Source organism: Lepisosteus oculatus, chromosome 4, assembly GCF_040954835.1.
Source record: "Lepisosteus oculatus isolate fLepOcu1 chromosome 4, fLepOcu1.hap2, whole genome shotgun sequence".
Classification (NCBI taxonomy): Eukaryota; Metazoa; Chordata; class Actinopteri; order Semionotiformes; family Lepisosteidae; genus Lepisosteus; species Lepisosteus oculatus.
In genome coordinates this window covers 31,932,848-31,960,475 of record NC_090699.1, presented here as the reverse complement: position 1 = coordinate 31,960,475, position 27,628 = coordinate 31,932,848, and the positions used below count along the sequence as shown (strand labels likewise).

General features: G+C 35.2%; 1 protein-coding gene across 4 annotated transcripts in view; it reads right to left on the bottom strand.

The window, feature by feature from the left end:
- pitx3 (paired-like homeodomain 3) overlaps nt 1–27,628 on the bottom strand; it is a 39,847-nt gene that overhangs the window by 9,969 nt on the left and 2,250 nt on the right. For 3 of the 4 annotated variants that reach the window (XM_015346499.2, XM_015346498.2, XM_006630455.3), the window contains 2 exons: nt 11,089–11,215; nt 2,373–2,578 (listed from right to left, as the gene is read on the bottom strand). In XM_015346499.2, the coding sequence (XP_015201985.1) occupies nt 2,373–2,578; nt 11,089–11,197 (315 nt within the window). In that variant the 5' untranslated portion in view covers nt 11,198–11,215. Of the gene's footprint in view, nt 1–2,372; nt 2,579–5,011; nt 5,293–11,088; nt 11,216–27,628 lie in introns of those variants that run through there. The other variant, XM_015346500.2, reaches the window with a different exon arrangement.

Here is a 27,628-nt window from a genome sequence, read left to right as displayed (position 1 = left end):
TGAACCTTTCTGAGATTAGGTTTAATTCTCGAACAAAACTGCCACTCACTGTCCCAGTGCTCATGAGATTCCTGCTCCTTGAGTAGGATACTGTCAGAGCCACTAGTGCCTCTTCAGGGCCAAACTACCAAAATATGATATACTGAGCATCAAAAGGCACTATCTGTTAGAAGAGTACAAATGACAAACATATACTGCTGGAGTAGTGTCACACCACAATGAGCCTGCAGGAAGAGGTTCCAGGACTTGATCATTGTAGTACCATGCAGTCAGGTTGCCCTCATTACCTGTGTAGCTCTAAGACACTTCTGCAGAGACCATCACATCCGGTCCTTCATTAGCATTGTTCTGCACGTCTCTACCACACTTGCTAATATAGTGTCTGTAAGGGTGATCTACACATGATCTTGGTTCATCAGTTCAACAGGACTTGAGTCCACCTGAGATATTGCTCCAATGTAATGATGGCATGAAGGTACTGTTCTCTTGCTAAGTGGAATATATCGCTGAGGAGTGAGTTGGTGCTTATGCAGCAGGCAAAGTAATTCAAGTATATAAAGGCCAGTCAAGAATTATCAATTAGTTCAAAATGACTGCAAATACACTCATTCGATATTCTAAATTGTATACTTTACTTTTCTAAAATCATAAATGCATAAATAGAATGATGGTTTTCTTTTGATGCTCAGTACACTCACAGTGGTCAGATTGTAGTTGTTAAGTCACAGTATAAACCCTAGTATACATGTAATATATGCATATTAGTATATAGGTGAGCCCCAGTATAGTATATACAGAGTTCTGTGTGAGTGGGGAGTTGGGGGTGTAGTGTGTTACTAACATCCAGGAATGCTCAGGCACAAACAGCAGTGTTACAAACATGGCAGAAACTGCATTTCATATTACCCTGAGAAGGAAGATTGGGCTTTATATGTGTTTGTACAGTGATACACATATAAATAAGTATCAAGCACATGTAACACAATACAAAAAATGTTTTTTTTTTCTTGCTCACAGGTAATTGTAAGGAACCAAAAATTAATTTTGTTGTCTCCATGTTTACGCCAGTTTCGAAATTTCATAGAATCAGAATCTTGGTGAAAATGTTAACATGAATTTAGAAAGATTAGATCCATTTCTTGTTAATTCCCACACTCTCCTTGGGGTTTTCCAGTGTATGAATGTGCCGGGTTTTGGCAGGAGTGTCTGCAAGGAGTGGGTGGGTTTTGGATACAAAATCATGGTGACTTCCAGGGGATACAAGGCATCATGAAGTACAGGATTCATCAGAAGAACAGTATGGCATATTGTTTTATACAGGCCCATTTTGAGTAGTACTTATGCAAGCACACACATCAATTCATCTATCATGGAAGAATCATAAGTTTCATTTCTTTTTCAGTAAAAAATTTTAAAGGTGCATTTTAAACAGATTTTATTGGTGACAATTCTGTGGTAAAAAAAAAGAAAGGCCGTGCTAAGTGTCTTTAAAAGGCTTCAAGCTGACCAAAAAAGCAGGAATCTGTTTCAATTTATTTAAAACAGGGTAATGCAAATTAGCCTGCAGGCCCTCTGGAACAGGCTTAAAGTCTTGACAGTTTGCTTTGTGCTGCCAATTTTCCTCTCCAGCCTTCCCGAGTAATTGGACTCTCCACTCTTTGGAGTAACCAAATATGACGCCATTGTAATCTCCTACAATTAAGGCAAGAGACAACCAAAAATAGATAAACAAATGCTGCTGGGAAAAACCACAGCTAGCCTTGCAATCTAATTTAGGTCTATATACCGAGAGCCATTCAAATACAATAAAACAATAGAATTTAATGCTTCACGGAATACATTGGATATAGAAACTTAATTTTAAAGGGAAAACTAATGTTTAACTTTTTTTTCAGATAAATATGGAAAAGTACATTAAAGAATGAAAATCAACAATGATATTTCAGAAAAAAAAACTAATATCTGAACGTTATGGCATATACAAAGCAAAGTTAACAAAAACGACCCAGCGTTTAAGAAGATAAAATAAAGTGTAACATATTAGCACAATATTCATGTGAATATTCATTCACAGAGCTGATGGAGAATTTGGAACACCTATCCACTGTACAGGAGTCTGCTTTTATCATTGTCAGAGACCAATAATCTAGAGCAGAGGTGTCCAGTCCTGCTCCTGGAGGGCCAGTGTGTCTGTTATGTTTTTCTTCCAACTCCACTCTTAATGAGTTTAACCAGCTGGTTCCTGGCCCAGTTTAACAGCTTCTCCCAGCTCGTCGGGTTTATAGAGACCTTGGAAACCCACAGAAACATCGTCTCTCCAGGACAAGGACTGGCCTGCTCTGATCTAGAGGCGTCTGTTTGGTGTGACGTACCCTGACCCGGGCCTCTGTAAGGTTCGTCCACACGGCAATCTCCTCCCTGGTGCTCATGTCCGGGTAGCGGTTCCTCTGGAAGGTGGCCTCCAGCTCCTGCAGCTGCTGGCTGGTGAAGTGGGTCCGCTGCCTCCGCTGTTTCTTCTTCAGAGAGCCCTCCTCCGCGTTCGACTCATCCGTCTGATTCTGGTGGGACTTCTCCGTGTCTGGCACGCAAGCAAACATCAGTCACAACCAGGACTCCCAAACCCACACACACACACAAAAACATGGTTCACGCTCACGGAGTTAGCGATTTCAAGCTTACAAAACAAAGGGTTGTTTTTTCTTTATTTCACTGAAACTGTAAAATATAAAAATATATTTTTTTAAAAGGAAATATAGCACATATAATGTAGTATATAATATAAAAGTACGTAATATAGTATATAATATAACAGTTTATAGTGTAGTATATCTTATAATAGGATATAGCATAGTATGCTATAATGCTTAGTATGCTGTGTGTTCCTGGTCAGGGTTAAGGCAGTCTGCCGGCTGTATTGTAAGCACAGGACTCAAGATAGAACTACATCCTGGACAGAGCACCACTCACTGCAGGGCATGAACATAGACGCACACAAGCACACATGGATAATATGCAGACCACGATTACTCTGACATCTAGTACATGTTTGGAAGGTTTGAAAAAACCAGAGCACCCAGCAAAAATCCAAGTGAGCATGAGGGAAACATGCAAACTCCATACTGAGGATCTCCCAGTCCAAACATCAAACCCAGGACTGAAGAACTGTGAAGCAGCAGAACTAACTACCACACCAGCAGATGTAACTACTTTTTTTAAGAATAAAAAGTGAAATGTCATCCTCTACTTAAGATTCATTTAATTCACTGCTTTAATTATTCAGGAGCCAACGCAAGGTTAAGATTTAACATGAAGGATGTGTGCTTTAATCAAACATAAAGTCATCATTCAATAATGGCTGCTTATATTCAATTATTAATTACACTTCGGTGTTAATGAAGGGTTCTTAACCTAGTTATGCATAGATAAATTTAATTTATCAAGACAGAGATGTTATTTTCAAAAATGTGATACAGGTCTTAACACAATAGCTTATGGTATGTCAGTCCAAAGTAATATATGGCTTAGGATACATAACTAGTTTTATCGCATCTGTGTCGCATCTGGAGTTATTTCTGAATTATACAGAAATCGGGAATTTAGCGATGTATGAAATATGGGACATATTCCCTTTGCTTGTCTGAAGCTTTTGTTTTCAACGTTTGAAATGTATCTTATTGTTAGGTACGTCCAGAAACTTTGAGAGGAATTTACATCAATAAGCTGACAAATTCGCCGTCATTAATTTCAGTTCATTTGCCCTCAAAAATAACACTTCACTTCAAACATTTTTTTTGCTTCTGTAATTCGCTGGATTGCTAAACTGTTCGTGCTTTTGAATATAGTTTATCTTTATTTTAATGTGTCCTTACTTGTGTCTGTTTCGGAAAGTATGTCTTTTAAATGATTGCTGCTCCCGGGCAGCATATTTATCATTTTAAAATAATGGTATTTAAAAATACAACTTTATGTGTGGTCCCGCATATGCCAACGGTCCCGGAAACGAATGGGTATAAGAACATAAAAAATGCTAGAAACTATCTAAACTATCTAAACCCATCTAATCAGTTTGGTTCTTAGTAGTTCTTAATGATCCACGAACCCCATCCAGATGCCAGGGTATCGGCTTCAACAATTAACTGGATATCTCCTTCCAGACTCACACCCCACAGTGTCAGAAAATGCTTCTTGTTCTCGGTTTTAATTGTGCTTCGCTGTTGATTCTGCAGGACTCCATTGCGAAGTTCTAATTAAACTTTTGCTTTGTACTTTTAGTGTGATTATAGTAAGAGCAGTATACAGTAGTACTCAATGATGCACCACCGTAAAGGGCGTAGTTCTTCTAAAATCTTTTTGTATTTAAAAAACAAGTTCAATGGTGCTCAGTGAAACTTGTCAACATGTATTCATTCTACTTGTCCATTTACAACAATAATTTCTTGTATAGATGTGCACATTACTAACTGTTGCCATTTAAATTAACAAAACGAACATCTTAAATACTCTATAGGCTGCAGCACTCGAATAATAATGCTGTTGTAGCTCATACTGCGCAATTTGACAACACCACATTTTGAGGCAGCTTCAAAGGTCAACATTACAATAAACAAACTAATTTATTACCTTGTATACTTCGTACTCGACTACATTTTCCTTCTGTGAAAATAAACTACATTTCCACGAGCACAATGGTATAATAGTTCCTGTAGGAAGAGCCTACGTTTGTAGAGCAATAATAACAATAACAGCCACAACAGACCTTTTTTAAATTGTTGATTTCTTAAAATAAAAACATCTAATCACCATAAAAATGTAGGCCGGTAATAGGATTATTTACACGGGTAAAACCATTTTTGCATACACCTGGTACTAGTCGCTAACTTCAAAGCCTTAACCTTCATGTGGAGACACACGCGCAGTTTATTTTCTTAACAGAAATTATACGAATACCATAATATTTGTATTGAAATAAAATCATTCATTAAAAATTATTTACAAATGAAACTTCTTGTACCTTCAGAAGCCACGTCTCTTGATGCACTCACAGAGTTACAGAGTCCACTTGGAATTCTGCATGATTCTTCAACCACTGACATTTTTCCCCCAAGAAGAAGGACGAAAATAATCTCTAATCCCAGATGAACCAAACAAGGTTGCTGCAAACGGCGAAGCCAAATAGTAAATGTTATGTCTGCTAAACTCCTGTCTCTCCGGATCCTAGCTCTGCAAATTGAAGACCCCACAGAAAGAGCTAAATTATTTCGGCACCTAATCCAGGGATCAGCCTTTTGTGACAGGGCAGGTTTGGGACTGTTTGGCAAAGGCTTAGTTCTTTGGGAGCAGTTATAAATGATCAACGTGGTTCAGAAGACTTCATAGCCACCTTTAAAGCCAATAACATTCAAGCCTTCATGATGTAAGCCTGTAAACTGACACTGACTTAACCTGGGCATTCTTTAAAGCCTTTTCCCCTTTTTTTCGCATATATAAAATAAAAGTATTTTACATCATACAAGAGCGCGCACAGGGTGTGACATATGCTTGAACACACTGTAATTGCTTAAAGGAAAGATAACCTGTAAATACCGGGAATTGTGTTTTCAAGATAAAGCCAAACGGAGAGATTTTCCTGTGCTCCTGTTAAAACCTGTAAGTATAATTGAAAAGGTCTGGACAATTTTCAAAGGATTAAATGAGTAAAAAGTGCTGCAAATTAGTATCTAAAATACAGCTAAATAGAAACGCACTTATCAGACATTTTTAAAAAATACAGTATAATCAAGTTTCTGAGTTATAAAACAAAGCATTTTTCTTTTCACGTGTGAAAATACTTGACGTCTTCCTCAATGTAAATGAAAAATAAGGTAATGTGAAGTTAAATATTGGGTTTTACACATCATACGAATGTCGTGTGTTTAGTCTAAATGTAAATATTTCATTGTTATAAACATTTTAAAACATAACATGACCATCTATCTATGCATCAACGAGAATAAAAAAGCCATTAAAAGTTTCATATCTCGATATTCCCGTCTTCCTAAGTAAACCAGAAGTAAAAACAAAGAAGCATTAAATGATTGTAATTCTAGTTTATATCAATACAGTATGACTGTCTGTTTATTTTGCAAATATGATATATGCAGTTATGCAACACAAAATATTTTGTTGGGCGTGGTAAGGTAATTATTTTGTATCTATTGGTGGAACATGGTTTAACAAGATTTTTTTCTTAACGTTCATAACGGCTTTCAGCTTAATATGCATTTCATATGTTTTGATTAGTTTGTTTCTAATAACGTGCGATAAAAATATGGCAAATTTGAGATTCTTATTTTAATCTAATGACTTTTTCTTCACTTTAAAATTACAGCACGTCACTACGCCAAACATTCGTGGTTTGTTTCCTTAGAAATCAACATAAAGATTTTTTTATTAAAAACAAAAAGGCAACTTTTAAAATACATTAATCTCCATATGTTATGTGGTTTTGTTTTTGCGCAATGATCTTAACTCCATAATTAAATGTTTTAAGAAAAACAGGAGTCATCTTGATTATTGGCGAATACACAAGAGGAATCATTGAGGATACAAAATAAACACTGGATATCTGTACCCAGTCAAATCGTTATCAGTATCAGTGTGTGTTGTTATTTTACATTTTCTTGCTTATTCTGAAGTGCTTTACCTGTTTTAAGAATATATTCCTAAATAAAATAACAAAATATTATTTTAGCTTGCCTGGTTCTCTTTTTTTAAAAAGAGGAATATTTTAAACATGGAGCTATGCATAAACACTTTTGATGTTAAAGAAGTGTTGTTGTTTTTTTATTGGAAGAAAAATAAAACAGTAAGTATAAATGAAACATGATGTGACCGATCACAAATATTTAAATATATATATACGTTTTTCTACTTATGTCGAAAAGACATAGACTTGTGTATGATAAACTGTATTAAGCACACCACTCAAAGTACATTTTAGTTAAGAAGTGCGTATGAAGAGGTTGTAAAATGAATTAGCCCAAGTGGTCTACGTTCAGAACAATCCAAAAATACTTTACTATCATATCATCTAAATGGGATCATCCAAATAAATATTTGCGTGTAAGCTTACATTATCCTTCCGATTACAATAAAATAGCAAAAACCTACATACTGTATATGGATGTATACATAAGCTACGACACTCTGGGTCTGAGATTGCTATTTTTAAATGTTGCTTGAACAAAAAAAAATATTATGGTAGATGCTAAAGTAAATCACTATCTATGAACAATGTTTATTAATATATCCTTTATTTGAAGAAAACTATATATTTATATTACATTTCGAGAGGTCTGCTATAGAAGCAGGCTGGGTAATCATCTCGATCATGCAGAAGCAGCTTGGTGGAGATGTGACAAGTAGTGTAACCATTCATCGTGTTTCGGTTTTCTTTCTGTGTGTGAGAGAGGATGGGCATGGGAAAGACTTGAGAAGCTTAAAACCTTTAAAAAACTTTAGAAAGGTTTCCGAGAGTAATATTTCATAGGTGTATGGTTAGCTTTAATATCTTTGAAGGCTCCACCATGTTCTTCTGTATCTCAACTAACTTCAGTTAAATGATTCTACTTTTGGGAGGTGCAACAATTGTGCCCGGCTGTATGGTATACAGAATATATGTTATAGAGTCTAGGGGCTATACCGCTTATAAATCGTTGGAAAATAAGTTTTTATACATTCTATGGAGAAACCTACAAATGCGAAGTTTTGAATTAATGTATTATTAATACATTATAATTACATGGTACATTATAAAATACATGGTCGACATATGTTCTATTTGGATTTTGTTGTTTTAAGTGCAATATTTGGACTGTTCTACATCGCAAATTAGAGATTATTAGACGTAGTAGTAGCTGTTGTTGTGTGGTTGTTGTTACTGTTGTTTCTTTTCATTAGATGTAAAAAAATAAGGTCCCTCCCTTCATGCTACAAAACATTGAACTGTATTATGTGTACGATTCGGCAAGGTATAAATGCTTTATTTTTTGGATCAAGGGCGTCACATCTTTAGCTAGATAATGCTTTATTCTACGTTATATTAACTTCAGAAACCTAAGGATTGTTTCTTATATTTTAATTCATAAAGCAGTCCTACCTTCAGGTTGACACCAACCTGCAGTCAACATAGACAACTGTAAAATAGTTTCCTAAGACGACTTCATTTTTACTACTCGTCTTGAAAAAAAAACGTAATAATATTATTACACCGTAACGATAAGTGTAACAATATTTTCAACTAGCAGTAAATATTATACGATAAAGACACGAGAAGAAGCTGCAAAACATACATCACTTACCAATTCATCTCTCCTCTACATACAAGTGGTATCTTGTCAATAATAACAAAATACAATTTAATATCTTCCTTAATGGCCTATCAAGGACCTCTGCATTTCCTAGAAAACTAGATTTGACTTCCTAGCATAGATTGTCTCGGCTCTAGAATTTGTGAAGGCTTGTTAGGAGGTCGATTTACGACCGCAAACTCCGTCGCCAGACTCGGTTGTAATTAAATCTGTATTTATCAACTTGCTTCTGCGAGTGCGCCTTGCCGCCCAGGAGAGAAACTCACTGGAGAATAGTATCACGTTTGGAATTTTGTTTTCCATACGAAAAAAAAGACCTTTTCTCAGATTTTTCCCTCTGAATTATTCTTTATTTTCTAATTCAAATAGAAGAATCGAAGTATTTGCACTACTAGTAGTAATCATTTTAGAAAGCGACCTTCACGCTGCATGTTCTGAAGGCGAGACAAAGACTCAGATGAGAGACAATAGAGGCTTTTTGTTACAGTTTTGTGATGGTTTAGATTCATTGACTAGTGTGTTTGAAGTTCGTCTATCGATTATATTAACTTTAAAGTGTAGAAACCGCACTTCCTACAACTTTTCAGAACACTTTTGGCACTTATATACCAAAATATCAGATAAAAACCCTATATATCCTATCGTAAACATTGATTGATACAGAATCCCCCCTCTTTCCTGAATCAGTTTTAATTTGGACAACTTCTTCTTAGTGCTAGTTTTTGCAAAGATTTATCCGGGAGAGCCACAGTACATATTCAGGTGTCATCAACAGAATATGTGTGCTATGTTAAAGGTCCTTAGTGGATTATTTCTGTTCATTTGAGACCTTTAAGTGTAACTTCAAAGCGTCTTCTACCATTAGAGGTCCACACTTGTATATTCGCATACAAAAAAATACATGGAGAATATCTTAACTACCTTGGAAACCTTTTCATTGCTTCATAATATTTTGTTTCCGTCCCTCGTTATCATTCTCCGTCGTTTACATTTAATCCCAAATCCAGACAGCTAATGAAACACGCGCATGCATTAATAACTGCACCTTTGTAGTCGGCTTACATTAAATCACGCTTCGGAGGCCTAATTTTGAATCGCCTGATTCTGGATAATGTCATCAATTTGTCCGCATGTTCGCACTATAAATGTTTGCTTTTCCCGTCATCCAGCTTCATCAGTCTCTCAGACAGCTGGAGGTGTGATTTATCTGATGGGACAGGAAAAGGTAACGCTCTTGACTAATGATGTAGACCAATTCTTTGATTCCTACCTCCATCCAAAACGAACTACACGCAGGTCAAATCCAGTAGCTGCATCTGGATTACCGAGGTGGCAAGGATAGGATTTGCAAGCAATGGGTAAACAGCAGAAATCACTGAAAGAATGATTTAACACATTTTAGGAAACGGGGCAGCATCTGTGAGCGTTTTCAACCGTTTTGAAAAAGAGAAGGATAGTGTGTAGATCTACTCTGTGTGTGTGCCTTTCAGCCCAATCCATTGCAAAACAGAACTGCAACGGACATCTCAATTATTTAGGCCTAATTGATGATTAGCAGGATCAGTCTAGCAATCGAGGCGCGATGGAGGAAAGACCACCAGGGGAGCGGCCTTAGGTAGCTTTGTGCCTGGTGCACCAAACCTTATATTTTCCTAAAAGCATACTGCAGATTTCTATCCCCGGGTTTCACGGAAAAGACATACATTTTTCACTTCACGTCTTGTAGCGGCCTATGTAAAATCAACGCTTTAATGGATTTAAAGTAGAGTAGAGTAGAGTTGATAGAAAATGCACGTAATTGTGACTTTCTATCAACTCCCCAGTGAGAGTCATGTCCTGGAAAGGGGTTGTAGAGCTAAGTTTGAAAACCCCTGTCCTGAGAGAAATGTGGATTAGGTGGTTACAAGGGGTGCTTCAGTCCAGAAAAGCCGTGATTCAGCCTATCGATGTTTTTTTTAATACGGTTAAGGTCATTTCAGCAAGATTAAGAATGGATTAAATAGAAACTGCTTAACTGTGAATAATCTATTAATATACATTCTTATGAAAGTAGGTAGCCGTGTAGCCTGCAAAGGAACAGGTAAAGGTTTATTCCATGCTGAAAAGAAAAGAATAACAACGTTTCGGCTGGGGAGCCTTCTTGCATGGACTAAACCTTTACTTCTACCTTTAGATTCTTATTCATTTAAATAACCATCACGATGAAGTTAGACAGGAGGGAATGAGTTATGCATCTCTTAATTTTACAAGCCTTTGGTCTGCAATCTGGATGGTAAATCATTTTTCACAAGACAGCCTTTCTTTTTCTTGAGATTTATTTTTGTTTGCAGTATACATTTTTGTCTGAATGTATCAATCGTAGCACCTGAAGACGGTTAATTGTGCTTGGCTCACCGCCTTTCTTATCCCATTAGTTCTGAGAACTCTTAAGTTTTTTTTCGCTCACCTAGAAACTGAATATCTCTCAAACCTTCTCATAAAACCTCTCTACAACTTGACCGGATTTAATTACTAATTGTTTTAAATACTAGGGACATACAAAATAATTTATATTTCCCCTAATATTGAACCGTAAACTGAAGCACAGTGGCTACACACTTGTTAAATGTGATAAAAATAAATGTAACCAAAAAAACCTACTGTTGTCTTTGGTATGGTTGTTACTGTTTTCTCTAATGGAACAATTCAGTTGTACAGTGCTTTTCCAAGTGTTTTGTTTAAATACAAGACGTGAACTGACCACTGTTTTCTTGGCCTTTGCATCCCGGATCGTGTTGAGGGGTTCCGGAGTCCGAGAGCGACAGCGCCGGGCTGCGAGCCTCGCTGTCAGTCAGAAGGTTAAAATCCATAACCGGCGCCACCAATTTCTGTAAACGGCAATGCGGGACACATCAGTACAGACCCCAGCACATGCGAGAAGGAACTGGCACAAAACAGAATTTTAACCTGAGGTCAACTAAGTTTTTTTGGAGGGGATCTTAACGTAAGGATGGTTGGCAATCAAAATTCCTGATGCCTTCAGACAACAGCACATAAATGCAGTCCCCGAAGGCTACAGTCAGTTTTATAGGTATCTACAAATCATCATCTGTTTAACTTGGACCAATTAAGCAAATGCGTTGGTGAGCTAAGTAACCTGAGACCTCCCGTGGATCCAACACCAGAAGGGCCCTACATTTGTGCAGCTATGATCCCTCGAGTGGCGTAGTAGTTGAGTACTGCTGTATGGGGATCTAGGGACTCAGCTGCCGTCTTGTAACTGAAAACATTTTTAAGGCATCTATGTTTTTGTAGCAACAAACGGCAGTACTGTTAAACATCTCATGCATTGCTTTATATCATATACTTTATAACATAGTAAAGAATAGCGGAGGACGTTCATCACAGATGTCTGGTACGTGTTATCTTCTGAGATGTACCGTGTATGTTACTGTACATTAATCTCTTTGTCGAGCAATCAATGTATGTTACATTAATCTCTTTGTCGAGCAATCAATGTAGTGTGACATTTATAAAACATTTTCTCCATGTTTGTTAGAATTATTAATAGAATGTAATAATTCCGACAAAAGTGTGACTGAGAAACATTGGCACTGAATACTGAACATAGAACAACAGCTTTTCATTGAGCCAAAAAAAAAGCTAAATATTACTCATTCAGCCTCTATCATAAAGGAACTTATTCGTTGAAAAGGCTGGCGGAGACCCATCAGGGTATGAGGGTGCAAGACAGCTAAAACTATAAACTTCATCTCATGCACCCTTTACACCGTCAGACAGAAACCCCGCACCGAAGTGACGAAATTCTTGACACCCCGACACCCCGAAACACAGGACAGGTAGCTTTTACAGAAATGAACTTGTTGTGCGTCACTGTAAAATGAAAAGGTACCTTAGTTGTGATGGAAACAAACACAATAAAATCGCTTTTATACGGTACAATAATGATTATCTGGCATTCATTTGAGAGATTATTTTTTCAGAGAATAAACCTTGTCTCTTTAGATCTACATATACACTTTTTTTCCTCTGTTTTGTAATAGTTTCCATGCATAGTTTTGTTTTGCTAAACATAGATTAAGCTGTTAAAACATTTTCAACTTTGCAAAAAAATATTTGTACCCTAGTGTGTGAAATCGGTAGGTTTACTTTTAAAGAATAATATTAAAGATCACACATGTAAAGAAATAAGGGTAGTTTCAGATCTGTGCTTTCAGGGGACCGAACTGAGCTTTAACTTTTAATTAAGGACAAACTACGCAAAGTTCGCACAAAACCTCAGAAGCCGACCCAAGATAAGGTGATAATGCATCTCTAAAGGCTTGTGACCAATGGGCGTTGTCTGAAGCATAGTCAGTGGCATGAGTTTCCGCAGGTATTATCATATAACAATAATCTAAATGAACCCGAGGATTGATGAATCAAGGTCTATTTGACTTGAATGATTAGCCTGACAATAGAAAATGCACACTGAATACTGATCTTCTAACAGCGTCCGAATAAGAAAAAAACACCGGTGAACCCACGAAAATTGCAAATTTAGACGATGAAAGTACGGAAAGTTTGAATGGTCACCTATAAAACGGAAGAGCTGCATCTCACTTCATACCAAGCACTTCTTTGTTGTGATATATTTAGCGTTCGTAGTAATAGCGTTTGGATTTATAGGTGGTATTTAAGACTGAAATAGCAGCCTCATAAATGTGGTTGATACGTAACGGATCCTAAAATAACAGTTCGTTTATTTATATAACGGCAGTTAACACCTTCCAGATATAGGAACTGAACAACTCCCTCAAGATTTATCCAGATTTACAGTAGCGATTCTGAGCTTAAGGACAGAGCAGGTTTCAGTCTTGTTAAATCAGTACGGCTACTTTGTCTTCTGGTTAATCTAGTGACCCATGTAGATATTGGATCTAAACTTAGTCAGCTATCCAAGAGATGTTTCCAGGAAAAGACACTAGGCTAGGTGTTAATGGGGCATGTTGATATAATACTAATATTTCTGAGTATTTATACATACGATTTTCCAAATGTAACATCCAGATATAACTCCATTTTTGAATGGAATGTTGCAATAACCTATTATATCTCATGGGATACAGGGTTACAGATTCCTTATGTCTAATTCAGTACCTCTACACCCCTCAGGAGGCATTCATAGTTGATTCAAGCCTTGATTTTTAGTTGAAATGATTTTACAATGAATAACTACAGAACATCTCCTTTCAATAAGGTGAGAAAGGTGAAATTTGAAAACTTGTCCAGAAGTAATTTACAACTATGTTACGTAAAGCAACTGATATCCCAGCACTCTTAATATGTTTACCCCATTCTGAACTGCCTGATACTGTATAACACAAATCTTGTGGCAGGCAGTAAAAGGAAAGCTACAGTTGTTTGTTCATAAAGAACATTATACAGTAAATCCTAATCACTTGTTACAATTTCCTCCAGCTCAGGAGTACAGTCTAACTGAGGTCTCTAAAACCTAGTTTGGATATTCTGATTTAAGATTATTAATCTTTAATGAATCTATTCAGAAATTAAATTTAAATGAATTATATGTACCATATTGTACAGATTCTACATGACACTAATTGAAATGAAGGTGTGAAGAAAACTGAATAATAAACTTACCAAAATAGTACGGTGCTTGTAATGATTAAATATAAAAATATAACACATGCCTGCCTCTGTCCTATACACACACTAGGTGATATGATAACACATTCTGAATGAGAGGACAAGTTGGCAACAAGAACGAACCATAGATAACACAATCCAATTATTTAATAATTCACAAAAGGTTCTGTGATCACCAATATATAATATACTGCCATTTTAATGTAGTGCAAATATGCTGGTTATAAAAAAAAGCATTAAAATCAATCTATACAAAATGATTCGAAAAGGAATAAAAGCTACACTGCTTTGTCAATTATCTATATTCAACAAGTATTCAAATTTAAAAATGAAAATATGATGGAAAGCATTTAGTTGTGATAGGAGAATAATAGAATGTCGTTTTCTAAAAGCAGTTCCAATAAGGTTCCCTTTAATGTTATTCATCTTAGGGCAGTCTCTTTTATAAGTTGGTGTAAATAAGATTTTACTTATAATATGAGGGGAAAATAGCATTTGAGTGCTTTCTGTATTTATTACAGTCCTGGAAGGTGATAAAAGTCAAATCTTGAATCAGAATGGCAGTACAATTGTTGTATAATTAATGCTTGGTTTCTGGTGCCTCAGCTGTGAAATTAAGACACTGAGTGTGAAGGTAGCCAGAAGTTCAGGTTTGATAATTTGGCGGACAATGATGTTATGTCCATATAAAGATTTCACAGTTATTTTTGCAGAGACATGGGATTTGGTTTATTACACATAAAAGGAGGAAATAGTCAATTAAGAACTTCACTGTGTTTCTAAGGACAACAGTGTACAATATAGGCTTTATGGAATAAAAGTTTCTCCATACTTTTTTTAGAAAGTCGTCTCTAGCAAATTAACATTAAGGTAAATTGGCCATAAATGATTTTTGTGTTTATTTAAATAAATTATTTCTTTATCTCTGACAATGTTTGAGGTATTTCTGTCATTGTTTTTAAAGCATATAGAATAAAAGGAACTAGATATCTTAATGTATAATTATCCCTTAATTTATCTAGGTAAGCCAATTGAGAACAAGTGCTCATTTACAATATCATTTTATTTGTAAAACAAAACTTAATTTGTTGTGAAGAGATTTAATTTGACCCATACAAATAAAGTGTGGTATACATCCTGCTGAAAACAGTGTGCCTTTTAGGGGAAAATGTTATATTTAGCATCAGTTTAATACAGATAGATACATAAAACAAACTCACTGGAAAACCCTGTTATGAATTCAATCTGAATTTCCAAATTTCAAGGTGGTGACCAGTTCACGTTAACATATCACTCATCGTCACACATATGGATTTAAGCAAAAGTTGCCTTTGTTTTTCAAGTTTGGATATTTATAGAATAGGAAGAAAGGAAATACTAGTAACAACACTTAATCCAAATTGTCAAGCTCTCATCTCCTCTTTGTATATACTGGTATCTGCTGACTGTACTGGCAATTCAGGACCAAGTCCTCCATTTTGAACATGAATTTGAAAGTATTCTTTGGCACATGGCCTTATTCATTCAAAAGCACACTGCAGGCCCGAAAGTTAACATGATGCAAAGAACTATGGTGTGATTTGGAGGTAGGACAGAACAAATGGTGAATAAAAGTGAATGGTGAATAAAAGTGACAGTAGTAACTCTTCTAAATGAATGCAAACCAGCTTCTGAAATTGAGTCAGCTGCTAATTTACTAAATCTTATGTATCACCCACATTCTAGTCCTCAATGGGATTATAAATATTCTCTTTCATCTAATTCGTATTTTTTTTCATTATTTGTTTACTTTGTTTGTTTCAGTTCTTTCAGTAGTCTTAAATTGAACATGTAATGTAGTTATGGGGAACATAGCACTGTAAGTCTCTGTGTGTTCAAATTTCAGTGTAATGTTACCTGGCACATTGTGAAGCATATTGTTTCACTGCAAAATCCACAACACCAATTTAAGAATTTAAAAGAATGTTCGAAAAAGGAGGATGAGACTTTCAGTCACAGGACAGTCAAATACATTGATAATGATATTTGGCAAATGACCTGGTAAAGCACCTGACTTAATTTCAGAAAGTGCTACAAGTTTATGTCTAACAAAATAGCGTAATCACAGAATAGTGCATCAGTGAAAAATCCTTTCTTCTCATATTCTCTTTTATTTATTTAAATATATGAATTAAAAAATCTCTTCTATGTGATTCTTATTTAAAATTATTTCTTCTTATAGCAAAGAACGTTTCAGTTGCTACAAAACATCAATGAATGGAAACTTTCTCTCAATCATTTTTTAATGTTTCCTCCATTAAGGGCAATGTATTTTACACAGTCAGTGTTAGATGGTATTTATACAGTATAAGTCAGTAAAGGAGATTGTGTTGGGGGAGAAGGAGCACTTGAAAGCATTTGCTCACCCTAACCATGAGTAAAGATTAGTTGATATTAAGAGTTTTTGATACAATGCAAAGAAGCTTCATAAAACATAAAATTAAGGATCAGAATGGCAAGCTGTGTACGGTACTTCACAGAACGTCTGTATTTGAATGTGTAAGAATAAATACAATCTGTCAACACTTGAGAAAGATTACTTTTTAACTGGTCAATAGGTTAGAAATGAACAAAAACATACTGAAATATTTTAAATGACAGCGGTTAGAAAAAAAATGACACTAATTGTGAAGAAGAGTGTTACTCCACCGGGTTCTGTCGTACAATGTAACTAATGTTAATGACGTGTACGAAATGAAATTATGCACAATATGAAATTAAAATTAGATATTATATCCTTCCAGTTCATTTTAAAAGGATAAAGTACTTTCAATACATATAGAATCCCAACTAACATCACTTCATTGTTTTCATTTTGCCCTCTATTTATTAGATGTTAATTATGACTAATATTGTGAAAAATTAAGTATACACCGGTAATAAAAAAGTAATGGTATTTCAGAGAATTGCTCATAAGATGGGAAAGGAAAATATATATGGTTACTTCAATACAGCTTCTGGCTATCTTTGTAGCTTTCACAGTTTGTTTTTCAGTTCATAGCTGTAAAATATTAACAATTCCACTTAGAACCTACCTAATATTCAAAGATGATAAAAGTGTGGAAATGTAAAATGGTCTGCATTCTGTGTGCCATTTGAAAAATTATTTTTCTGCCGCATAATCCTTGGACAACAACACTGTGGAATAATTATGAGAATGAGTATCTGTCCATCTGTCCTTTTTCCAATTGCTTTATTCCAGTTGAGGGTCTTGGTGGAGCTGGAGTCTATCCCAGCAAACAACAGGCGCAAGGAAGGGTACATCCTGGATGGGAAGCCAGTCCATTGCAGATGAGAATGAATATGATATAACACAATGACAAACAACAAGGAGGCAAAATGCAAACAAGGCAAATTAAGAGAAAATACCATATTGAGCAAGTTAACTTCTCCACACGATTCTCCAGTTGGGTGTCACAAAAACAGGAACATATATTACATTTTGATTTATTTTGTATGTGTATTGTGCTACCAGGCAATCTTCGAAAATCAAGTTGCAGTTGCAGCTTGAATGAAAAAAAAATCCTTTTGAAAATATAAGAGTAAAAATGTTATACTCAGACAACATATTCAGAGTGTACAAGCAAAAAAAAAATTGAAGTCATTTTTGTTGCAGAAATGTTTCACTTTTGCCTTAGTCTGACCCTTTCATCCTAAAAAATCTTCTTAAATCCTAAAGTAGGGTTCAAGAAGCAACCTTAAAAATGTTGAAGTGAATCAGGTACATTCAATTTAAATTCACATTATTGACTGTTTAATTGATAGATCAAGGAAACATCGTATTGTGGAACATGTTCCACATTAAGTGAAGCAGTAATAGCAAAAAGCACACACAAAATTAGTGTGTTGCAAACTGTCAAGGGCATCTCTGTGGTGTACATGGTCTTCACGCACAGAATGGCAAAACCACAGTTTTCTTACTACCATTCCAACCTCCCACATGAGATAACCTAAGACCCTGGGACAGCATTGACTTTATCTCTGATTCACTTAGCGGCTTAAAATGAGATTAAAGTGAAACATTTTCAACATCTGGGGCAGCTACACTGATGATCATCTTATTTGTGTCAATGCAACCTTCTACTACCTCCTCTCTGATTCACAAGGGATCAAATGAACTACACTGTCTTATATTGACCAATCGGTTCTCATAACACTGATGGTTTTTGGCTCGTTTATTCTTATTTTGAATCACATTGTTAGGAAGCCCAGAGCTACTCGAACAACTCATAGTATTGTTACCACTAGATCATTCCATTGTCCCATAGGCAAGTTAAATAGACCTCATCACTTATTATGCATATTAATATTAATGCTATTTAACAGAAAAACCAATCTCCCTTTAATGATGTTAAATTTTAATGATGTTAAATTATTTCATAAAGATATGTATAGCGCTGTCAAGCCTCTCATTAAAGGATATATATTACGTAGGTTTGGCTCTTCACCAGGCTGCTGCTCCTGGAAATATCTATCATGTTTTAGAAAGGTAATAATTTTAGAAAACATTTGCAATCTGTTATACAGGAAGTTTGAAAGATGTGGGTAAGAATCGTGATATGATTGTGCAGTCATGGCCTTGTGCAAACACATCTGTAACCTGCTTTTCATGTCATAACCTCCCCAATCTCATAAAGCCAGTATTGTGTATATTTATTTTGCCTTGAAATGGGCTGCTGGAGCTTAGGTAGGCATAGCTGTTACCAACCTACGTCAGATAAATTATTGTCAGATTTCTAGCAACTGGTCATGTTTCCAAGGCACAAATGAGGAATGTATGTGCACTTTTAAAATCTATTCCAAACAAAACCCAGCACCACAAAGCATAAACTCTTTCAGTACCTTTATTAAGGAGGCATACATTCATAGAAAGAGGCATCAGAGTGTCATACAAAATGGAATGTGTCACCAAGGAGACTTTTTTGGATCTTTTTAAAAGAAAGTAAATCTTAAAAAAAACACTGCCAAAAGATGAGTGATTAAGGTGTGGTTAAGAAATAGTGATCATTGAGGTGTGGTTAAGGAATGGTGATGATTAAGGTGTGGTTAATTGATAGAAGTTGGCTTGATTTTAAAAATTGCCCACCTTTGTGTAGCCCATTGGTCAAAAGAATGTCAAATGGATAATCTGCAGTTGAGATTACTGAAGCTCACTTTGGACAGTGCCAGTGGTGGATGGAAGCAGGCATCAGAAAACTGGAGAATCCTGTTGTTGTATCAGTTAAATTCCACTCCCGAGGAATGTATTATTCACACTGTAATTAAGCTGCAAACACCTACAGTATATGGTATACACCAGCAGTGGGAGGAGATATCTTCTGGACTATAGCTCAGTCAGCAACTTCCACAGCATAGACCAGGTATGCTGGTTGAAAGTTTTCTTTCCACCAAACACAAAATGTCATTTTCAATAGTTGTCACTTCCATCCTAGCTTACTTGTGTGCCTTGGGAATGTTGACCTCTTTTAGATGGTAGAAAATGTATTTTTGGGGGGGAAATCTGTAAAAGCTCTAGTGTCTCAAGATGACACTCACGAAGCCAAAGGCAGGCATGCATGGGTGACACATCCTGATCTTATTTTTGTGCAGCCCAGGATGAGATATCCTTATCTCTGCTGTTACAGAAAGGACGTATACAAACAATTGCGTTCAACATTTAGTAAGAAGTTGGACTGTTTTCTTCTCAGACACAGTAGACGTCATTAATTACATTCTCTTCTGGCTGATGTGCTGAGCCCATCCCCCAGTTCTCTTTAAGGCTATTGGCTGTTCTTGATTTCCTGCTGTTTTTCCGGGTGGCATCTAAATGTTAGTAAATGTCCCTAATGTCCAATCCAGCAGAAGAAAACAGTCAATAGCACAAACCCTACGCAGTGCCTGTCAGAAATAATAGAGTGAAGAAGGAGTCCAGGGAGCTAGGTCTCCTGGATTAGAAAAACAAAACGCAAATAGAAGTGCAACCTGCGAAACTTTTGCCAGTGATCTGTGAAGTTATTTTATTATTATTCCCTTCTAAACTTTTAAAGACTGATAGACACAGAAAAAAAATTTTAAACAAACCCAAAAATAAAACAAACCAATATCCCAAGACACCAACAAATGAGTTTTCGTCTGCGATATGCTACAGTGAAGCTTTTTACAGTTTTCTACTGTTTGTCACATTTATCCCTCGCTCCATTATTCATTTGTTAAAGTCGGGAATCCACACATCCATGTTCACAGCAAATCCATACTATAACTGGGTAATGTCAGACAGTTGAAGTTCAAATAAGCATCTGAGTGAGACTAAGCAATGTCTGCAAAGCACTGCTGTTGACAAGTTCTGAAATCCAACTTCACAGAATTATGAAGTAATAACATTCTGGAAAGTTCTTGCAAAAGGTCCACGCATTTAGTGTAGTTCTTATGCATTAGTGTATCTCACATTACATTTATTTATGTTTTGCGTATTGTCTATGACCTAACCAGTTAGGCAAGCTTTTGAAATGTTGTGTAATAAAGACATATCACTTTTTTAAACAATGTTTTGTAAGGAGCTTATTACGAGATCATTACCTTTAAAAACAAATTAAAATGTTAAAGATTACCACATCCTGTTACAGAATATTTCCCTGTAGTTAAGTAGTTAGGTGATGGATGAGTGATTTATCATCTTGTCTGTGGATTAGCTCATTTTTAATACAAGTTCAAGAACATGAAATTCACCAGCAAGTACAAATAAAAGATTTATGTATACCTTAAAGGCATCTGCTTACAAATATGTCATTGTCTATCTGATTACATTTTTTTTTTGCAATTGACAGGGCTGAGATTGAAACTAATTAAAAGTATATTAGGCAAATGCAATGTTACTTGTTTCTAAGAAGGAAAGTATTTTCTGTTGTATATCTTTGATACAGTGTTTTGACTTAAAACCTGGATACTTTGAAAACCGAAATAAAATATTTTAGGATGTTTCCAATTTTCTCGGTTAACATTTAATACAATAAGCTTTAATGTTCGCTGTCGTGGAATGGCCGAATTTCAGCACGTAGTATCCTGTGAAAATGTGCCATAAATCCTGGTACCGGAAAGAAGGTATCCATCAGGTTTCATGGGTATTTTACCTGAAGATAATATTAAACATGTCTAATTATTTCCAATATTTCGTTCGCTGAATTAATAAGGAGCTCGGCTGGAATATAACAAGGGAAGCTCTCCGCAACCACTGTTGCAAACCACAGAAAGGCAGATATTTTTAAAACAGGGAGGAAAGGTAAGCCAGTATATAAAAATTTAAACGTATCTTAGTATCTCTCAGCACAACAGAGAGATTTTAAAAGCCGAGCTTATGCCGAGTGCTTGCTAAACGTTTATAGAGAATATATATTATGTTTCTAAGCGGCTTTATCTTGACAGCATATTGTCATAGCGTATCCGGCAATTCTGCATGGAAAAATAAGAACAGATTAATTAAATTTTGATTTTACAAGCCAATTTATTCCGAATGGTCGACCTTTTAAAACATGAGATCACGATAACAGAGAAAGGGAAAATATGTTTCTAAAATGTTTTCTCAGTCGGCCTCTAAAACTGTCACTAAATATCCGTAAAACATACAGCAATTAAAAACTAGGCTAATAAAAGAGCCAACACCATATACACATATATTTCAATTTCTGAAAAAATAAAGGAAAACGTCGAAAAATAATTTGCCGATGTTAATTATAATAAACTGAAACCATAAAACAGGACTAAAAAAGTACATTGCCTTTGCATGAATCACTTAGTAGAAAGGAGGGTCAGATCAGAAAGAGCTAGATGGAGTTCAACTCCTGTGATATGGATAAACCAAGCTTCGTGAAACAAAAGTATACACAGAATGGCTAGCAAAACTGTAAAATCAGATGTTTACGTATTAAGGCATAAATCTTATGGAATAGATTATAAACACTTTTAGTGTTTACTTCTGCTGCAAGAGAATAAACATTTACAAAATGTGTTATAAAAGTAAACATCGACGAGTAAGTACTCCAGTCTATAAATAGGCTACTGGGTATTTGTATAATTCTGCTTAAGATCTGTGTTTCGTTCTTAAACATTCCGTTTTACTGTGTAGACGAATTTCTGTTTATAAGACCGGCGCAGAAATACGATATTTTGATTTCACTAAAACGCGGAAACTCCATTTCACTAGAAGGCAACCGTGCACTGAGAACACAGGGTTGTTTAAATTATGAAACGGGTTATTGAAAATCAACAAAAAAAAAAAGGAAATTAAAATCCCATGAGGCCTCTTCCCCAGTGTGTGGAGAGACAGCTTTCTTTATACAGGCCTTGGGATTGCTAAACGAGCTGTGAGTTTATCATTTACCAAAAAAGAGTTCCTTGAAAACGATGGTGAATTACAGATCAGTATTTAAAACATTAACAGTAAAATGGGGATATATTCCGATTATCACGATGTTATCAGTACTCAACTAGTTCTTGGAAATTGTAAAAAAATCTACTAGGCAGTATTTTTCGGCAGCAACAAGAGTATCGAATGTTCATTACATTCCACTTCGTAACGCAAATGTTATGCTCCAAAAAATGAGAATACAAGAACGCATTCAATTTAATAAAAATAATTCCAAGAGAAATCGAAACTCGTTTTATGACAGTCTCATTATTATTAAAAAATATTTATCCACTTGTAACCACAAGTAAAAACTCACTAAATTCCTAATTTAATTGACGGGAGTCTGAAAAGATGTATAGCCGTTTTTTCTATTCCTTTGTTTGACACCTAGATTTTCGTGATCATTTTCTAACGGGGTTTTTCTGAAGTGACTTAATCAAATGGGTTTGCTCAAAAGGTTATAGTAGTGTTCCATTGTGCTACCACGCAGTGCAGTCTCAATGCAGTTTGATTACAGCGTGCACAAAATATATAATATCCCGTTACTTGTACTTTTAAAATCGACGCCTTTTATATACCCACCTCTGCCTTTCCCCTAAAATCACCAAAAAGCTACATTTTTTGTTTTCTAGTGTTTTTTTCTTTCGCAATAAAATCAGACATACAGTTGTGGGATATCTACATCACAGCTATATAACAGTTAAAAGGGAATAACAGAATTATGTTTATCTAATCGTGTCTTTTAAAATAGACTTGTTTTATAAAGAAAAAACAAGCAAGTATGGGTTGGGTTCCAGGTTTCGAACACAAACGAGAGTTATCGTATTTTGCATGTAGCATCTGTCTGTATCTTTTTACTTTCTTTTTGTTTAACGAATCATGCATCTTGAATGGGCATGGGAGAGAACAGGATTTAGGGAAACTAGACAACTAAAGTCCAGTCAACAGCACGTAGTCTACAAACAAATGTCTTTTCTTCTTTTTGCAAGTCAAACGAAGTCCTGATGTTGAAATTAAGGAAACAAAGGACACAGACATTGTAAAGGCAGAAATGTAATAATAATCATCATCGTTTCTGATTTTGAAGAAAACTGGTGACTCCATCTGCCAGTTTTCCCGAAACAGACTGCTCCTATTTCCATGGGTTCTAGCATTAACCCGGGAATTATTCATAAACGCGTTGAGAATTAATTCCTTGGATTAAGAGTTGATTAAGATGTGTGTCACTTTGCTGTCTGAGAACTTATTAAGAGCCTCCTTGAGGAGACAGCAGATGGAATTTCTACCCAATGTTTGTAGATGATAATTTCTCCTCTTCTTACAGCAATTTGCATATGATTGCATCTGTCAAAGCGCGATTTTTTTATTCGTAGTACCACATCTCCATGTTTTAAGGAGTTTTTTCCCCCGAGTTTCTATTGCTATGCGAACCTGCCCATCATAAGATACCAATTTAAGTTTTGTTTGCTGCATGAAATTGTACAACTGATAGCAGCAAATCGCAAACGAAAATAAAAATAAAAATAAAAGCATGTAAAAAAGCGTTGAGAATGTATTTCTAAAGTATGTAAAAACGAGCAGATTTGTTTTTCTCTTAAAACAGATGCGTAAAAATTAGACGTACTTTCGTTCACCTACAAGAATACACATATGGTTACTATTCACCATTTGAATGATACTTTTAAATTAGATACATTTAAAAAAATCACCAGGTCAGGCTTAACCTGTAGTTATCTGTGCAACAATAGTATGTGTTTCTGTTGGTTGTGTCTTTATGCGAATTTGTCCTTAAATTATTTATTTTGGGATTATATACTGTAGAACAAAATCCGTTGGATGCAACGCAACATGTTTTGAAGCAGAAGTGATATTTTCCGTGGTGACGAGAATAATATTTTATAAACCTTTAAATGTACAGCCTCATGTTAACTGAAATACAGGATTGTGTTGTTGTCCTGCTAGTTTAAAAACATATTCAGAGTTTATAAAATCGCTTCATTTTATGTAACAGTATTGGTCTATTACGGTTTCTTTTTATCGTTGAAATTGCGTCATAATATTTGCCAAGTTTTAATAAACTTTAAACGAAAATCTATTGCAAATAGCAAATGAAAATTGTTTTTTTTATCAGTTATTAAATCATTAATGATCAAACCTTTTTAAAAAGGTGTGTACAAGGCTTAAAATATTTTTCTATATATATAGCATTTGCACGAAACCACGACATTAGGATGAATCCTAGTAATTTAATTTATTAAATTAATCTTTATAATGTAATATTTACCCCTCTATTTTAACATTAAGCGCTGACGTAAACTGCAATAAACAAATGTACAATGGAACAGGGTAGATACGAATTACACACCTGCTGTAAATAAAAAGATACTTTCTATTTTGTACTAACATATTAAGTTAAAGATTTAATCGGCGAAAAAACAACGAATCCTAATAACGGTGATCTGGTAAATTGTTACCAATGACGCACCAAATATTTTTTAGATTTGCAGACAAACCTCTGTAAACGATTTTTACCTGGAGACTATGAACAAGCATGACCATTCAAATAACTTGAAGATAAACAATAACGACTTTTGCTGTTAAAATGTATTAGGTATTCTGGAAATACGCTGATCCAGCTAATATCTTACCTGTCAATAGATTATCTTCGCTCAATGCAACAATGACACCGAGTAACCTACTAAACGCATACTCGATAAGATCAATATGTCAGTTCTATGTTTATCTTATTAAGATTAGTTACAGGCCTACACCCCTAATATTCTGGAACATAACACATACGAGGCAGGTATACGTAGCCTGTTTTTTGTTTTACTCAGAAAATATTAAAATGCATTTATTAAATCTAAATAATATAGCTAGGAGCTAATTAGCCTAGCGATGGGTTTCCACATAAATTAAACTGTTATCGACCCAGAGACTGCAATGTCTCCTTTTCTGCTTTTCTGACAGTCGATGACTTTATTTATTCTTCCTCCTTAAACGAACCCCTTCTCTCAGCGAACAGCAGTGAGAGTAATAAAAAGCTTCATTTAATTCCCAGTCACATTATTATCCAATCTGCTGGGAACATATTAATATTCAGCGCTTGAATTGAAGGGTTTATTGCTGTTTGTAGCTGCAGCGTGAGGTGGCATTGAAAACAGCGTGAATAACCTCACAGAATGTAAAACAAATCCTGGTGAATCGCTTGTGCAATATATATGAAATACATGTTTTGGATAAGATTTAGGATGTGATTTTAATAAAGGTTAAGACACAACTGAAATGATAAGAACATATAACGTGGTCAAAAATCAAGTAAAGTGGGTGTTTTTATCTTACAAGAGATTTCTCAGAATCCGATTTTAAAAGGCTTAGAACAGATACCTGGACTGATTTGAATGACTGATCGAAACAAAAAAAAAAAGCAAACCCTGAACCAACCTTTAAACTAGCAATGATCGTTTCATTCTTGAACATATTCTCAAACACCAGAAAATTGTAAAAAAATAGCTTGGTTATTAACGTAGTGTTGTTTGAGTGGATATAATATTAATTGGGGCAGTGCAAAATAAATCTGAAAATTGCTGAGACAATAGGAACAAGTTTTTAATCTATACTCTACCTGGAAACATGGATATGAACGAGTAAAATGTGTTTGGGAATAGGTCATATTTTTAATGCACAGGGGATTGCAAAGAGACCTCTTCATGTGACTTCACTGACCCTCAGAAAAGCTGAGCAACTGAACGTTATCATAATAGTCATGACACTTGACTCGTCGCAAACTCGCAAATTGGAAGGGGGGGTTACATCGCGTGCAAAATACACTTTTCGGACCAATGAGGTTGTATGTTGAGTGATAAACATTTGTGGCTTCAGTAAAGAACACGGATCTTTGCTCAGAGGAAGGACACGGATGACCGGCTAATGGATCAATATTTGAAAATTTTAAAATAAAGTATGCGTTAGCTCAAGGAACATGCAGCCCCACGTATTTATTACAGTAAAACGTTTTGGCGTCCTCGGTTAATATGGATAAAAGCTTAGTTATAATAGTAATCAAAGTAATAAAAAAAGCCTTTCTACTTCTTTTGTCATCGTAATTTACTAATTTGCAATGCTTTCCATAAAGCCAATACATTCCTTAGTAATGCAAATTAGGCTAGATTGTTACACAAATACAAATCTAAAACAGGACATTAAGGAAAAGATGCATGCTGTCAAAATTTATCCATTGCTTATTCGTTAAATCTGGCACGCAGATTTGTGGTTTGAAAAAAATGATATGGGGGTTTATTCATATAAAAAATACTTCAATGTAGAAATAATAAAATTGATTTTTTTAATTAACTTTATGATTTAACTTAACTACAAATACAATATACCCCGACATCAGAACACTGAAAAATGTAGTTATATATAGCTATTTTGACATAAGAGGCTATATTTGGAAGCCGTCCATTAAATATTACAATGCACCAACCTAACTAGACTTCGTTTTGTTCTTGTTCTCTCTAGGTTTGATCTAAAATGTAATTTCGGTACACGGGTTACTTTACAAAACTCACTAAACTTGTTTCAATCTATTGAACACTCATACTATTTTGAGGAGCTATTCGTCCTTTAAAAACAGTCTATAAAATTAAAACTAAATATTGCTATTAATAATAAGAATTATATCAATGCATCACTAGCTTTCCTATATTAACGATGAAAAACTCAGCAGTTCCACGAAAGCGAATAATTTCCTTCTTGATAGATTCTTCGGGTAATCATTAGCCGTCCGCTAGCAAGCCTGGTTTTTAACACCTTTGAACTGGCAGGTCAGCACTTATAAAAGAGCAGCTTTTCCAAAACATGTCTATTTTTTTGGAAATGTTTGCAAATTTAACTTTTTTATTTTTTTATTTTGTTACCAATAAGACAGGAATTAATGTGAAATACATATAATACTCTTAATTATACAATCTAGTGAATATGTTTGTGTTAATATATCTTGCTACCCTTTAAAACAAAAGTTCACTTACATTCTAGCAATAAACACCCTACTGTCCGCCACAATAATGTAAATAAGCAGTCCGTTTTTGTTTCAAATAGCAGCATAGGAAATAGTAGCACAGACAGCGACAGTTTATTGTATTCTACATTTTACAAATTAAAATAAATGATGCACGAATTGTGATTACTTTTGATGTAGTGTTAATTCCGG